Consider the following 14547-nt stretch of genomic DNA (forward strand, 5'->3'; position numbering starts at 1 on the left):
CCACACCACACACTGGAGTAGGGTATTACACCACATCGGTGGCCCGAACCAGTATAAATCTCGTGTCCTTTGTGTGTTCTTCTTTCCAGCCTAGATTTCTTGCGAGCCATAGAAGCGCGAGTCGGTAGGGGAAAGATCTCCGTGCGCACCCCAGAGTTCGAACCTTAAGGGTCTGCCGGAACCCGAAATCCGACATTCTTCACGCCAAAGTGTCCCATTAATCCTCGAAAAAAGTCCATTTTACTACCCTGAATAAAGTGGGTGGTTTACTTTACCCCCTGATCAATATTTCTGCTTCTTCTAATCCCCAAACAAACTCAAACCGTACAAAACATCCCCTTGACTGGTTTGTCTCCACCCGCTGCTGATGTGGCAATAGTCAACGGTGGTATTTGACCAGTGGGGCCCACTCGTCAGGTGACCCATCAATGTCTCGCGGCGGCGCTGTAGGTGGTTGTGGTGGCGGGACTGACCGGAGCAGCAGCTATGGGCACGGACCGGAGGTGGATGCCGATGGTGGGGTCGCTGGACGGCGGCGAGGTGCTGTAGGAGGCCCGGAGGTGGCTGGCGGCGAGCTCCTGGTTGGAGCAGGAGCAGTGAAGCGGCGGACCAGAGCTAGGCGTGAGAGGTCGTGGCCTCCCATCGACCAGAGGCAGCCGACTATGGGGGGGGGGTGCAGGGGCGGTGGTGCTTCGCACCACTTCTCACACCCGGCTACACCTTGCGGGGGCGTCGGACCAGTGGATCTCCCAGGACGACGCGGGGCTTGGCGCTGGAGCAAGCGTCGTCCTCCTGGCGGCGCTATGCAGCTCGGGCGCTACGGTTTGGGGAGACCGACGGGGAGGAGGAGATGGGGAGCATCCGGATTTGGGCGAGGAAGGCCGGTTCTCATCGGAATCGGCGCTGGCGGCGGCGGACGGAGCTCCATGGCAGCTCATGGTGCTCCTGCGAGAACAGAGGAGATACGTGAGGGAAGGAAAGAGAGAGATGAAGAGAGAGGAAGGGGAGGAATAGAAAGAGAGGGAAGGGAGGAAGATGGGCGGCGCGACTAGAGCTGCTGCTGATGCAAGCGCTCGCCGGTTGCATCAGGGAGCCACCAACGTGAGGAGGAGGGAGTTCGGGGGATCAGAGCACACTGTGGTCAGCTGGACAATGTCCGGGGACACAGGAGCAAATGTCCAGGAGGCATTTTGGACGATTATGGGTCAAAACCACCGTTGACTAGTGCCACGTCAGCAGGAAGTCGAGACAAACCATCCAGGGTCTCTTTCAACCGGTATGAGTTTGTTTAGGGGGTGAAGGGAGCAGAAATATTGATCAGGGGGTAAAGTGAACCAGACACTTTATTCAGGCTAGTAAAATTGACTTTTTTCTTAATCCTCCTCCATGCGCCTCCTGCAACAAAAAAATACGAATGGAGCTAGCTGGAATGCATAGCTTGTTAGCACAAAACACAAATCCATCATTAACGACGAACTTGTTCCATGTTCTTCCTTCTTTACAATTCTGCATTACATCTTTAAAATCTGCATCATGCACATATTGATCTTTGATGGTCTCCAAACCAAATATTTTGAAGTCAAATTGTGAAAGCATAGTATAGCGACAAGACAATGCATCAGCAATAACATTTTCTTTACCCTTCTTGTGTTTAATGACATAAGGGAAAGTCTCAATGAATTCAACCCATTTAGCATGTCTACGATTCAGTTTAGCTTGACTTTTAATATGTTTCACGATTCATGATCAGAATGTATAACAAATTCTTGGGCCATAAATAATGTTGCCATGTCTCTAAAGTCCGAACAAGAGCATATAATTCTTTATCAGAAGTAGAATAATTCAGACTAGGCCCACTCAAATTTTCAGAAAAGTATGCAACAGGTTTGCCATCTTGTAGTAACACACCTCCTAACCCAATTCCACTAGCATCACATTCAAGCTCAAAAGTCTTATTATAATCAGGAAGTTGGTGTAAAGGAGCTTGTGTCAACTTATCTTTCAATACTGTGAAGGCTTCTTCCTATGCGGTACTCCAAACAAAAGGCACATCCTTATTTGTAAGCTCATTGAGAGGTGCAACAATGGTGCTGAAATCTCTCACAAAACGCCTATAGAATCCAGCGAGGCCAAGAAAACTCCCCACTTGTGTGACCGTTTTGGGCTAGGCCAACTCTCAATAGCCTCAATCTTGGCTTTATCAACTTCAATTCCTTGTGGAGTAACAACATAGCCAAGAAAAGATACTCGGTCGGTGCAAAAGGTGCACTTTCCAAGGTTACCAAACAAACGTGCATCACGTAGAGTAATAAAAACAGCACGTAAATGTTCCAAATGTTCCTCCAAAGATTTGCTATAAATCAGTATATCATGAAAATAGACTACCACAAATCGTCCAATAAAAGCATGTAAAACTTCGTTCATCAATCTCATGAAAGTACTAGGTGCATTAGTTAACCCAAAAGGCATGACTAACCACTCATATAATCCAAACTTAGTTTTAAATGTTGTTTTCCATTCATCCCCCAATTTCATATGAATTTGATGGTATCCACTACGCAAATCAACTTTGGAGAATATTGTAGAGCCACTCAATTCATCAAGCATATCATCTAGCCTAGGAATACGATGACGATAACGAATAGTAATATTATTAATGCCTCTACATTCAACACATATACGCGATGTACCATCCTTTTTTGGCACTAGAATAATAGGAACACCACAAGGACTAAGGGATTCACGTATATAACCTTTGTCGAGCAGCTCCTGGACTTGACGCATAATCTCCTTCGTCTCCTTTGGATTGGTACAGTATGGTGCACGGTTGGGTAGCGATGCACCGGGAATTAAGTCAATTTGATGCTCAATCCCTCGAATAGGTGGTAATCCCGGTGGCATGTCTTGTGGAAAGATGTCAACGAACTCCTGCAAAATTTTAGTGACAGCAGGAGGCAAAGAGGAAGGTACATCCTCGAAATAAAATAACGCCTCTTTGCACACAAAAGCATAGCAAATAGATTTGCTGAAATCTAGATCATCAATATCAGACTTGGTGGCAAGTAAACATGCACTTTTCAATTTAATTTCAGAAGCAACACTAGATGGTTTATTATTAGGTTTCATTTGTTGCTCGAATTCTTTTGCCACAATCTGATTTTCACTCTTATTTTTCTCCTGTTTTGCTTTATTAGCTCTATTAATATCATGTTTCAAAATGGAATCAGGAGTCATAGGAAGCAAAGTAATATTTTTATCCTTATGAACAAGAGTATACTGATTGTTTCTACCATGGTGTACATAATTTTTATCAAATTGCCATGTTATACCAAGTAATAAGGAACATGCTTGCATAGGTACCACATCACAATCAACATAATCAGCATATGTAGAGATACTAAAATGCACACGAACAATATGTGTTACCTTAATCTTGCTGCTGTTATTGAAGCATTGGATATAATAAGGATGTGGATGTGGTCGTGTGGTGAGAGATAGCTTCTCCACCATCTCCATGCTAGCCAAGTTATTCAGCTCCCTCCATCTATGATGACGCGAACAGAATGTTCCTTCACAACTCCCTTTGTATAGAACAAATTATGCCTCTGATTTTGCTCAGCTTGAGTAACCTGCACACTCAAAACACGTTGAGCAACTAAACATCCATACCTGTCAACATCTTCAGGAGCCATATATTGCGTCTCATGTTCAGAATCATCTCCACCGTGTTCTTCACGTGTAATACGAGCCAAAGTCTCCTCATCATAGTCACTAGCGGACTCATACACACCATCCTCAGTAGCAATCATCACACGCTGAGATTTGCATTCTCTCGCAAAATGTCCTCTTCCCTTACAACGACGACAAATAATATCACTTGTGTGCCCTATTAATGCCATGGAAGAAGAAGAGCTCTGTACAGGCCCGACAGGTGTGCTCGTGGTAGATAGTGGTGGTTGTGCCTGCTTTCTTGTATGACGACTGGAGGTGGTAGCTGATGGAGGTGCCGATGCAGTAGAATGTGTGGAAGTAGAGGATGCACGCGATGTCCATGAGGAAGGTCGACCTGCAGAAAAGTTAGTTCGTGCCAATGAATGTCGATCCTGCACTTCACGTTCAGCTTTACAAGCAAGATGGAATGAACGAGTGATATTATGATACTCCTTATACTCTGGAATGGTCTGAATCTCTCTATTTAACCCTCCCATAAAACGTGCAAGCATAGCTTCATTATCCTCAACAATACCACATCTAATCATGCCAGTTTGTAATTCCTGATAATATTCCTCTACAGAATTTTTTCCTTGTCTTAAACGCTGTAATTTTTGAAGTAATTCAGGTTGATAATATGGTGGAACCCAATGAGTACGCATAGCAGTTTTCAAAGCGAACCAAGTAGTTGGAATATTATTCGGATATAACCTGCGATGTTCAGACCACCACACACAAGCAAAACTAGTGAAAGCACAAAGTGCAGCAGCAACACGTCTCTCCTTGGGATATTCTGAACATATAAAATGTTCTTCGGTTTCTAACTCCCAGTAAGATATATATCAGGAACGTATCTACCCTCAAATGGTGGAATATTCAATTTCAGTTTAGGGAGATGGTCATGATCTCGTACCTAAGGGGGAGCCCTACCATTACCATTATTTTCATGTGGACGACCTGGTGGTTGTGGTGCTGGTGGTTGCACGTAGTTCTGATTTTGATCAACCTCATCCTCGTAATCTCCTGCATAATCATCCTCCTCCGCATCAGTAGCAGGACCCACAGAAGTATCGATAGCAGCACTAGCAGTTCGCCCAGGCTCAAGAGGGACACTGCTCGCTCGGCGGAGGGCTGTTTCGCGACGTGGAGGTAGGCATCGTCGTTGTTGTTGTTTTTGTTGTTGTTGTTGTTGTTGTTGTTGTTGTTGTTGTTGTTGTTGTTGTTGTTGCAGAGGTGCGGCAGGTGCAGCGGGTGGTGGTTGTGGAAGACGCGCAAGCACTTCATTAAATTTGTTATCGAGCTTTGTTTAGAACGTCTTCTCAAAGCCTGTTATCTTATCCATGGCCTCTTCAAAATTATTCAGCACATCTTGCACCTGTTCAGTCATCATTTGCTAAAATTTATCATGCAACTCCTTATTTGTCATGTTTTCCCAGTCAATCTCATCGGCTTGTGATCCTACCATGGTGAGCAGCAACAGAAACACACAAGAATATGATCCTACAGGCTACTAGAAAATGGTGGTGGTGGGTGTCACAAATTCGAAAAAGTCTATAAATGGTCTAAAAACTGCCCAACCAGAATTTCCAGACTTAGTTTTTTTAGTTTGGAACTATTTTTCTACTGCGGGTAGCACAGAAGTTGGGGAGTCTGAATTGGTCACAACTCGTAGTATCGCGTGATCTGGAACTCGAAAATAAAGGAACAAATACTGGACTCGGACTATGACTAGTGGCGGAGATGAATCTGGTGGAACTCGGACTGGTGGCGGCGATGAATCTGGTGGAACTCGGACTGGTGGCGGATATATGTTGCAGGTGGACTCGGATTGGCGTGTTGGTGGCGGATAGGTGGTGGCGTATATGGACTCAGATTGGCGGTGAATATGTAGTGGTGGTATATGGCAGCGGCGATGAAGTTGGTGCGGTGGTGGTATACGGCAGCAGCGATGATGATGATGATGCGGTGGAGATATATGGCAGGGGCGATAATGATGGTGCGGCGGCGACATGACAACTTATGACCAGAACTTGAAACTCTAAAAGACTAGACTCTAAGACCAGCAACTAGACACGACGATGCAACCGCAAATTCAACAAAGCAAAATACTGAAAAGACTATGCAAAGGCTCAGCCAGACACCGTATGAACTATGCTTTGGAAAGAAACCTAAGTTGTCGTTTCTTAAGGTTTGGGGCTGCGATGCTTATGTCAAAAGGCTTCAGCCAGAAAAGCTCAAACCCAAAGCACGCAAATGCGTCTTCAAAGGATACCCAAAAGAGATCGTTGGGTATACCTTCTATCTCAGATCCAAAGGCAAAGTGTTTGTCACTAAGAACACGTCCTTTCTTGAGAGATAGTTTCTCTCAAAAGAATTGAGTGGGAGAAAGATAGAACTAGATGAGGTTGTTGAACCTTTACTTCAACCAGAGAGTAGCGCAACACAGAAAGATGTTTCTATGGCACCTATGTCCGTTGAAGAGGAAGCTAATGATGATGATCACGAAGCTTTGGATTTAAGTTATTATAAAACATCGTAGGTCGACAAGGGTACGTACAACTCCTGAGTGGTACAGTAACCCTGTCTTAGAGGTCATGTTGTTGGACAACGGTGAACCTACGAGCTATGGAGAAGCGATGGTGGGCCTGGATTCCAACAAATGGTTAGAGGCCATGAAATCCGAGATGGAATCCATGTATGAAATCGAAGTACGGACTTTGGAAGTATTACCTGAAGGGCGAAAGGCCATTTAGAATAAATGGATCTTCAAGAATGATAGAGGCAAAGGTGTCCCATCTTTCGATGAGATGGTGGCTATCATTTTGGAGGAAGTCGACTTTGACGATCCGACTATGAACGTGCAAGGACGCCGCGCCTTAGCAATCGCTAAACCAACTCCGACAGGTTATTGAACACGCCGGAGCACGATCAACCTGACCACGAAGGTCTGTTTCCTGCAGGCAAACAAAGAACAAGCAAAAACTAAGATTGCAATCTGTATATTGCGAATATAAGAGGAAAGCTTTATTGATCAAGGTGGGGTTCTGTGACGCCTTTTCTGGCTGTTGAACACAAACGAAGTACGCGAAGTTGTAGCTATGGCTTAATCTAAACAAAATCCAAAGTCTAAACGATGCCCTAAGGGCTGTATGTATGGTGGAGAGAGGGGGAATTTCGTGGTCCTTGGAGGAGGGGTCCGAAACCAGCCCTAACTCTTGTTTCCCCACACATACGGACTCTAAAAACAGCCTATAATCAAGTATTTCGAAATTACATGGCTGTGGCCCAAAAGTAAGGTGATGCAGCACCTAGAATAGCCTTAGGACGAAATTTATGAATTGGCATCTTGTATATTTCGTCCAAGGCTTCATGCACTCATTATGGTGGCTTCAAAGTCCCGAAATCATAACTTGTAACTCTGTTCTTGTTCCCCTTGCGCATGCCATCATCTCCATGCTTGAACTTTCTCCAAGGTTCATCTGTCTTGTCCAAGCTAGGCCCTTCATTTGTAAGCAAAACAAATGTATCCAATTTAGGCGGCATCATATTCTCATGAACATTAGAACCGTTACCAAGAAACGGAAGTACCTGGTAATTCAATTGGCGTGCGCGAGCTCTAGTAATTGGTCCAGTATGTATAGTAGCAGGGGCTGTGGGTGTAACAATGGTATTGATGTCCTCATCAAAGAAGAAGACAGAGACGAACGGTAATGTCACCACCTATAAAGCTCGACTTGTGGCAAAGGGGTTTTCACAAGTTCAAGGAGTTGATTATGATGAGACTTCCTCACCCATAGAGATGCTTAAGTCCATCAGAATCATGTTTGCAATAGCTGCATTTTTTCGATTATGGAATCTGGCGGATGGATGTCAAAACAGCGTTCCTTAACGGTTTCCTTAAGGAAGAGTTGTATATGATGCAACCGGAAGGTTTTGCCGATCCAGAGAATGCTGACAAAGTGTGCAAACTCCAGCGATCCATTTATGGACTGGTGCAAGCATCTCGGAGTTGGAATCTTCGGTTTGATGAGGTGATCAAGGCGTTTGGATTTATACATGTTTTTGGGGAATCTTGTATTTACAAGAAAGTGAGTGGGAGCTCTTTAGCATTTCTAATATTATATGTGGATGATATATTGCTGATTGGAAACAATATAGAACTTTTGGAAAACGTGAAGGAATATGTGAACAAGAGTTTTTCAGTTAAGGACATAGGAGAAGTTGCTTTCATATTAGGCATCAAGATCTATAGAGATAGATCGAGACGCTTAATAGGACTTTCACAAAGCACATACCTTGATAAGATTTTGAAGAAGTTCAAAATGGACCAGTCCAAGAAGGGGTTCTTGCCTATTTTGCAACGTGTGAAGTTGAGTCAGACTCAATGCCGAATGATTACAAAGGATATAGAAAAGATGAGAGACATCCCTTATGCTTCTGCCATGGGCTCTATCATGTATGTGATCCTGTGCAGAAGACCGGATGCCAGCCTCGCCATACGTACGGCCGGAAGGTTTTAAAGTAATCCAGGAATGGATTACTGGACAGCGGTGAAGAATATCCTTAAGTACCTGAAAAGGACTAAGGTAATGTTTCTCGTTTATGGAGATGATCAAGAGCTCGTCGTAAAGTGTTGCATCGATGCAAGCTTTGACACTGATCCGGATGACTCTAAGTCTCAAACCGGATAAGTATATGTTTTGGACGGTGGAGTGGTAAGCTGGTGCAGTTCCAAGCAGAGCGTGGTAGCTGATTCTACATGTGAAGCGGAGTACATAGCTCCCTCGGAGGCAGCGAAGGAAGGTGTCTGGAGGAAGCAGTTCATGACAGATCTTGGAGTTGTGCCCAGTGCACTGGACCCAATGACTCGGTTCTGTGACAACACTGGTGCCATTGCTCTAGCCAAGGAACCAAGGTTTCACAAGAGGACCAGACACATAAAGCGACACTTCAATTACATCCGCGATTACATCAAGGAGGAAGACATAAAAATTTGCAAGATACATATGGATCTGAATGTTGCAGATCCATTGACTAAACCTCTTCCACGGGCAAAGCATGATCAACACCAGAACTCTATGGGTGTTAGATTCATTACCATGTAATGCTAGATTATTGACTCTAGTGCAAGTGGGAGACTGTTGGAAATATGCCCTAGAGGCAATAATAAAGTGGCCATTCTTATATTTCCTTGTTCATGATAATCGTTTATTATCCATGATATAATTGTATTGATTGGAAACTCAAATACATGTGTGGATACATAGACAACAACATATCCATAGTCAGCCTCTACCATACTAGCTTCTTGATCAAAGATGGTTATGGTTTCCTAGTCATAGACATGAGTTGTCATTTGATAACAGGATCACATCATTAGGAGAATGATGTGCTGGACAAGACCCAAATTATGAACATAGCATATGATCATCTCAAGTTTATTGGTATCATTTTTTGCATGTCAAGTATATGTTCCTATGACCATGAGATCATGCAACTCACTAACAACGAAAGAGTACCTTGTGTGTACCAAACGTTGCAACGTAACTGGTTGACTATAAAGGTGCTCTACAGGTATCTCCGAGGGTGTCTGTTGAGTTGGCATGGATCAAGACTGGGATTTGTCACTCCGTATGACGGAGAGGTATCTCAGGGACCACTCGATAATACAGTATCACAATGAGGTGCAAGCAATGTGACTAATGAGTTAGCCACAGGATCTTGCATTACGGAACGAGTAAAGAGACTTGTCAGTAACGAGAATAAACTAGGTATGGAGATACCGATGATCAAATCTCAGGTAAATAACATACCGATAGACAAAGGGAACTACATACAGGATTAGTTGAATCCTTGACATCGAGGTTCGATCGATAAGATCTTCGTAGAATATGTGGGAACCAATATGGACATCCAGGTCCCGCTATTGGTTATTGACCATAGAGGTGTCTCGGTCATGTTTGCATAGTTCTCGAACCTGCAGTGTCTACACACTTAACGTTTGGTGACGATATAAGTATAGTTGAGTCATTATGGTGGTTACCGAAGGTTGTTCGGAGTCCCGGATGAGATCCGGATGTGGTGAGGAACTCCTGAATGGTCTGAAGGTGAAGATCGATATATTGGACGAAAGGTATTGGAATCCGGAATTGTTCCGGGAGTACCGGGTGATGACCAGCAACACCGAAAGGGGTTTTGGGGGGGCCCAGCAAGTGTTGGGGGGCCTCATGGGCCAAGGGGAGGGGCAAACCAGACCACTAAGGGGTTGTGCGCCACCATCACCCTTTCCCACATAACCAGGAGGGGTGGGGGCACCCCCCTAGGGTATCCATCCCCTTTGCCTTGGGGGCCAAGGCTCCCGGAGGTGGGAGGCGCCCAAAACCCATCTGGGTTTCCTCCTGTGGCCGCCGCCCCCCTGGATGGGATCTAGGGTGCCCCCTCCTCCTCTCTTCCCCTATATGTAGAGAGGTAGAGAGAGGGCAGCTCCATCCTTGAGTACATCTCCACGCCACATCGCTGCCCTTCCTCTCCCTCGTAGCCCTCTTCCTCTCTGTAGTGCTTAGCGAAGCTCTCCTGAGATTCCACCACCACCACCACACCGTCGTGCTGCCGGAGGACTCGAGCTACTACATCACCACCGCTCGCTGGATCGAGGAGGTGAAGGCTTCATCAAGCCTTACGTGTGTTGAACGCGGAGGTGCCGTCCGTACGGCACTTGGATCGGAGTTCGCAGGACAGACCGTGATTGGATCGCGAAGATGTTCGACTACATCAACCGCGTTTCTTAACGCTTTCGCGTAGCGATCTACAAGGGTATGTAGATGCAATCTCTCCTCTCGTGGATGTTCATCTCCTAGATTGTTCTTGGTGAGCATAGGAAATTTTTTGTTTCCCATAAAACGTTCCCCAACACAAGTGGCAGACCCACATGTGATTCTCACAAAAGCAGAGGGGCGGTGGGACAGAGAGGGGTGAGGCGCAGGTCGAGGGACGTATGGTGTCATGGGTTCGAGCGACGTCGTGGGAATCACGTGTGGCTGTGGTAGTGCCGGTGCAATATCTTCCTACCTTATGTATTGGAGATTTTTGACAGAAACAAGTATGGACTAATTTGTTTGCTAGGGCACACAGAGAGAAAAGTCCATACACAACCGAAGAGAATGTTGTCTCTGGTGCTGAGTTCGAGGAACATCAGCGAAGCATATCTGCACTGCAGAGAAGAAGAAGCTATATTTGTTGAAGTGATATAGTCAAGAAGATTAATGTGAATAAATCAACCCCTCAAAATTTTTCTGTTATAGCGAAGCTTTTGCATCGAAAACTATCTTCCAAAGTAATTGACTGCAGCGACTGAAGTCGAAGACAAAATGAAGATGTAGTTTCATTTAGTTTTTCTTCTTTCAGTGTTTTGAGTCATATGACCTCCGTACTATTGAGACGGGTATAGGCTCTCGTTGCTTAGATCAGATGTGGTGCTTAGATACAACCTATGAAAGATGCGAGAGAAATCTCTTTATGCTCCGAGTAAATACTTGCTAGCAAGAGACTGTGATCTTCTTCGTTGTGAGAGATTTGCCTCAGACCGAGGAGTTAGCATTTCTTGCTCCGCAAGAAATGTTACCGGTGTGCTCAAATGCAACCGTTGGAATCGTATCGTTCGTCCATTGGCTGAGGCCGATGTCCAATTTGGTCATTTTCCATCTGGGAAGGCTACGGCAATAAATGCCCACCCCTCTCTAACGTTATCAGTTGGCTGCTCCATTTGAGATTTCTGAGAAGATTGATTTGAGCAACCTCTCTCTGAGTGATTTGAGTTTAAGATCCACCGAGAGAAAACCAAGAGCCCAAACTTAGAAAGTGGTTTAGCATCACAGCAGTTCTGAGTGAGATTTCTTGTACCTGTTACTCTTAAGAGCTGCGCACTCTCTAGACGGATAGGTTTGGCTTCGAGTGTTGAAGAGTTGTTGTCTTCACCGAGCCTAATCTTCAGCAGCCAAGAGTGATTGTGGTTCGTAAAGTTCGACTGAAGGTTTGGAGATCGCCGACAAGGATCTACCATGAGTGAAATCAACCCGAGTCTCATCAGCTCTGGGTTGAAGGAGAATAGGGTGAAGAGAGTTTATCTTCCGTGTTAAGTCATAGCCCCTCCAACCAGACGTAGCCCTTTGGCAGAAGGGTGAACTGGTCTACCAAATCCCTTGTCGCCATCGAGCACCACTGGTTATATCTACTCTACTGCATTTCATTCAGTAGTTTTCATTCATTCTTTGTGCCATTAGATTCTCTGATTATTGTTTTGTTCCGTGTCATTCATCCTGTGTTGTAATATCAAATCCTTTCATTTTCCTCGTTTCAATTCCTACGTTAGTAGTCTGTATCATTGTTATCTTGTGTAACCCTTCAATTGCATTTCCTTCAGTTTCTGTTATGTTGTGTTTGATTCTATTACACATGTTTGCTTGTTGCATGACTCTCATTGTTGTTAAACCCATTATCTATCAAGCTCGCTCTGTTGTAAATGCTTTTCTCGATGAATATGCCTCTGATGAAGAAATATGATTCAGTGCATTTCTCTCAATACTCTATTCCGCTGAAGTGTTTGGAATAAGTTTCAAAGCTTTCGAAAGAAAATTTGAATCTCCCATTCACCCCCCCCTTGGTCGATATACTCTCGGTCCTAATAGGTAGAAACTTGATGGTCGCCGTAGTTCAGCTAGCCCACATGTCATGAACACAAAGGCAGAGGAGCGATGGGGCCGAGAGGGGTGAGGTGGACATCAGGGGACGTGGTGCCATGGGTTGGACCGACATCATGGGAATCGCGTGTGGCAGTGGTAGAAACGTGATGGCCGCCATAGTTCAACTTCCATCGACAAGCTGTCATGTCTACTGACAAATGCATTGCATACCGATCACTATAAGGAGTAGTAGAGAAAACTAGGCTGATAAATAGCTAATTATAGTCAACTGGACCTAAGCTAATACACTTGTTCCAAAGACATTCACACCAATGAAATAGCTCATCTATATCAATGTACACAGAGTGGAATTTTTTTTACTAGAGAGGAAATAGTTCATCCATCTATAATGCCCTGCTGCCTGTGTAGCTTCTTATTATTATTATTATTATTATTATTATTATTATTTTCTTCTTCTTCTTCGTATTCTTCTTCTTCTCATTTTCTATGGGAGACGGCTTCACAACAAGCTCTTTCAACCCTACAGCTATCTCGAAACTCACACAGGCATCGAGGGCAACATATTTTATCCGCTCGTTGGTCAAGGGATAATTCTCCCATCCAGATGACCTTAATCCCAACGTCTCGTTGCCCTTCTCAAGATTTGTTCCGAGCACATAATTTTCTACGTCGAATAGGGATGGTGCTTCTTTATCACAATCATCTACAGGAATTCTAGTTTGTAGGTCAGCGATGTTTTTCAAGTCAAGGTTGTACAGCGCGAGCTTCTGTTTGTCCCCTTCTATGGCTGCCCCACAAAAGTATATGTCCTCCCGATACATGAGATCGTGGACCTCACCTGGTATGGAGGGCGCGTCTATGATGTGATACACCAAAACTTCATCTTTGAGGCACAATTGATGGACGGCGGCGCGTTGGATCATCCCAGTGGCACGCTCCGTGTACTCTACGTTGAGACCGATGACCTTCATCTCCACCTTTTCGAGGGAGTTGGATACATTGTTGATCCACTCCCGAACAACCCTTGGGTGGTCGGTGACGGTGGAAACTATGCTCAACGAGCCTTCGACAAGGACATGTTTGACGGTAAAAACCTGCATAGGGATCTCTTTCGCCATTTGGAACCGCTGGACCAGAGGGCTATGGTTTGGAGAATTAGGATTAAGATGGCTAGTCTCTGAAGAAGATGATTATTTAGAGGGGCTTCAGAATTACTCCAGGAGTATCTGAAGAGGTTAAAACAATGTGAATCCAATGGGGTTTTAATGCAAATGAAGGAGAGGTGAAGATGCCGAGGAAAATCGGTTCCCGGTGGAGAAGTAAATGGGAAAAGTAGCATGTAGTCCGTTGATTAGACGGCTAGGTAGACCAACCGGCGAAACGAAAAGGCTATGAGGGTAGCGTAGTGAGGAGTGGTACGTGTATGTGTACGTGCCCGTCTTTCTATCGCTACATGTGCCACTGGTTAGTTGAGGTCACTCTTTCAAATCACCATGGCGAAACATTTTATGATTCCTTTTTATTTATGTACCCCTCCTGATAGGTGGGACCTACGCAAAACCCACTTGGGTGGACGAACATATATACAAACATATCCATCTCCTTGGACAACAAAATGTGTCGTAGCTGGTTCGGATGGATATTGGCGCGTGCCTGCGAGACACAACCTTTTCTGGTTAAGGAATATGCGGTTATCCTAAAAAGAAAAGGCCATTCTTCATGCTTTCGCATGCACGAGAATTTGGTTCTGCTCGCAATATGGATGCACCTGGAGGATGAAGTGAACCCAAAGGCATTCTAGCACGGGAGACCTCTTTCCGGTATACAGTACTACTCCATATGTTACTACTAGTAGTAGTACAACTGTAGTACACTTGATGGTCAAAAAATTATTCATCCGGTCCTCACAGTGAAGTGACAAGACCTTGCGCCCGACGTGGCATATTTGGGTTACCAAAGTCAGCCTCACCTTGTGCACTATGCAGTCACTATCACCGCCACTGTATAGCATGCCTCACCTCGTATCCCTCTCCCCTAGCACCACTCCATCTCCATGTCCATCTCACCGGAGATCCTGAGGTCACTCTTCATCATCTCACTATGCCCCCACGTACCCTCACCTCGCTTGCCTCCCCAT

General features: G+C 44.9%; 1 protein-coding gene across 1 annotated transcript; it reads right to left on the bottom strand.

Moving 5' to 3' along the window:
- Positions 1–425: 425 nt before the first annotated feature.
- LOC147970968 (uncharacterized) lies at positions 426–13381 on the bottom strand. The gene is made up of 2 exons (XM_087523753.1): positions 12953–13381; positions 426–578 (listed from the first exon to the last, which is right to left on the bottom strand). Exons 1-2 carry the CDS (start codon positions 13379–13381, stop codon positions 426–428), a joined length of 582 nt encoding a protein of 193 aa, XP_087379879.1.
- Positions 13382–14547: the final 1166 nt, after the last annotated feature.

The sequence above is a fragment of the Triticum urartu genome, chromosome 5A (genome assembly GCF_056163025.1).
Source record: "Triticum urartu cultivar PI428250 chromosome 5A, HENAU_Tu73, whole genome shotgun sequence".
In the NCBI taxonomy this organism is placed as follows: Eukaryota; Viridiplantae; Streptophyta; class Magnoliopsida; order Poales; family Poaceae; genus Triticum; species Triticum urartu.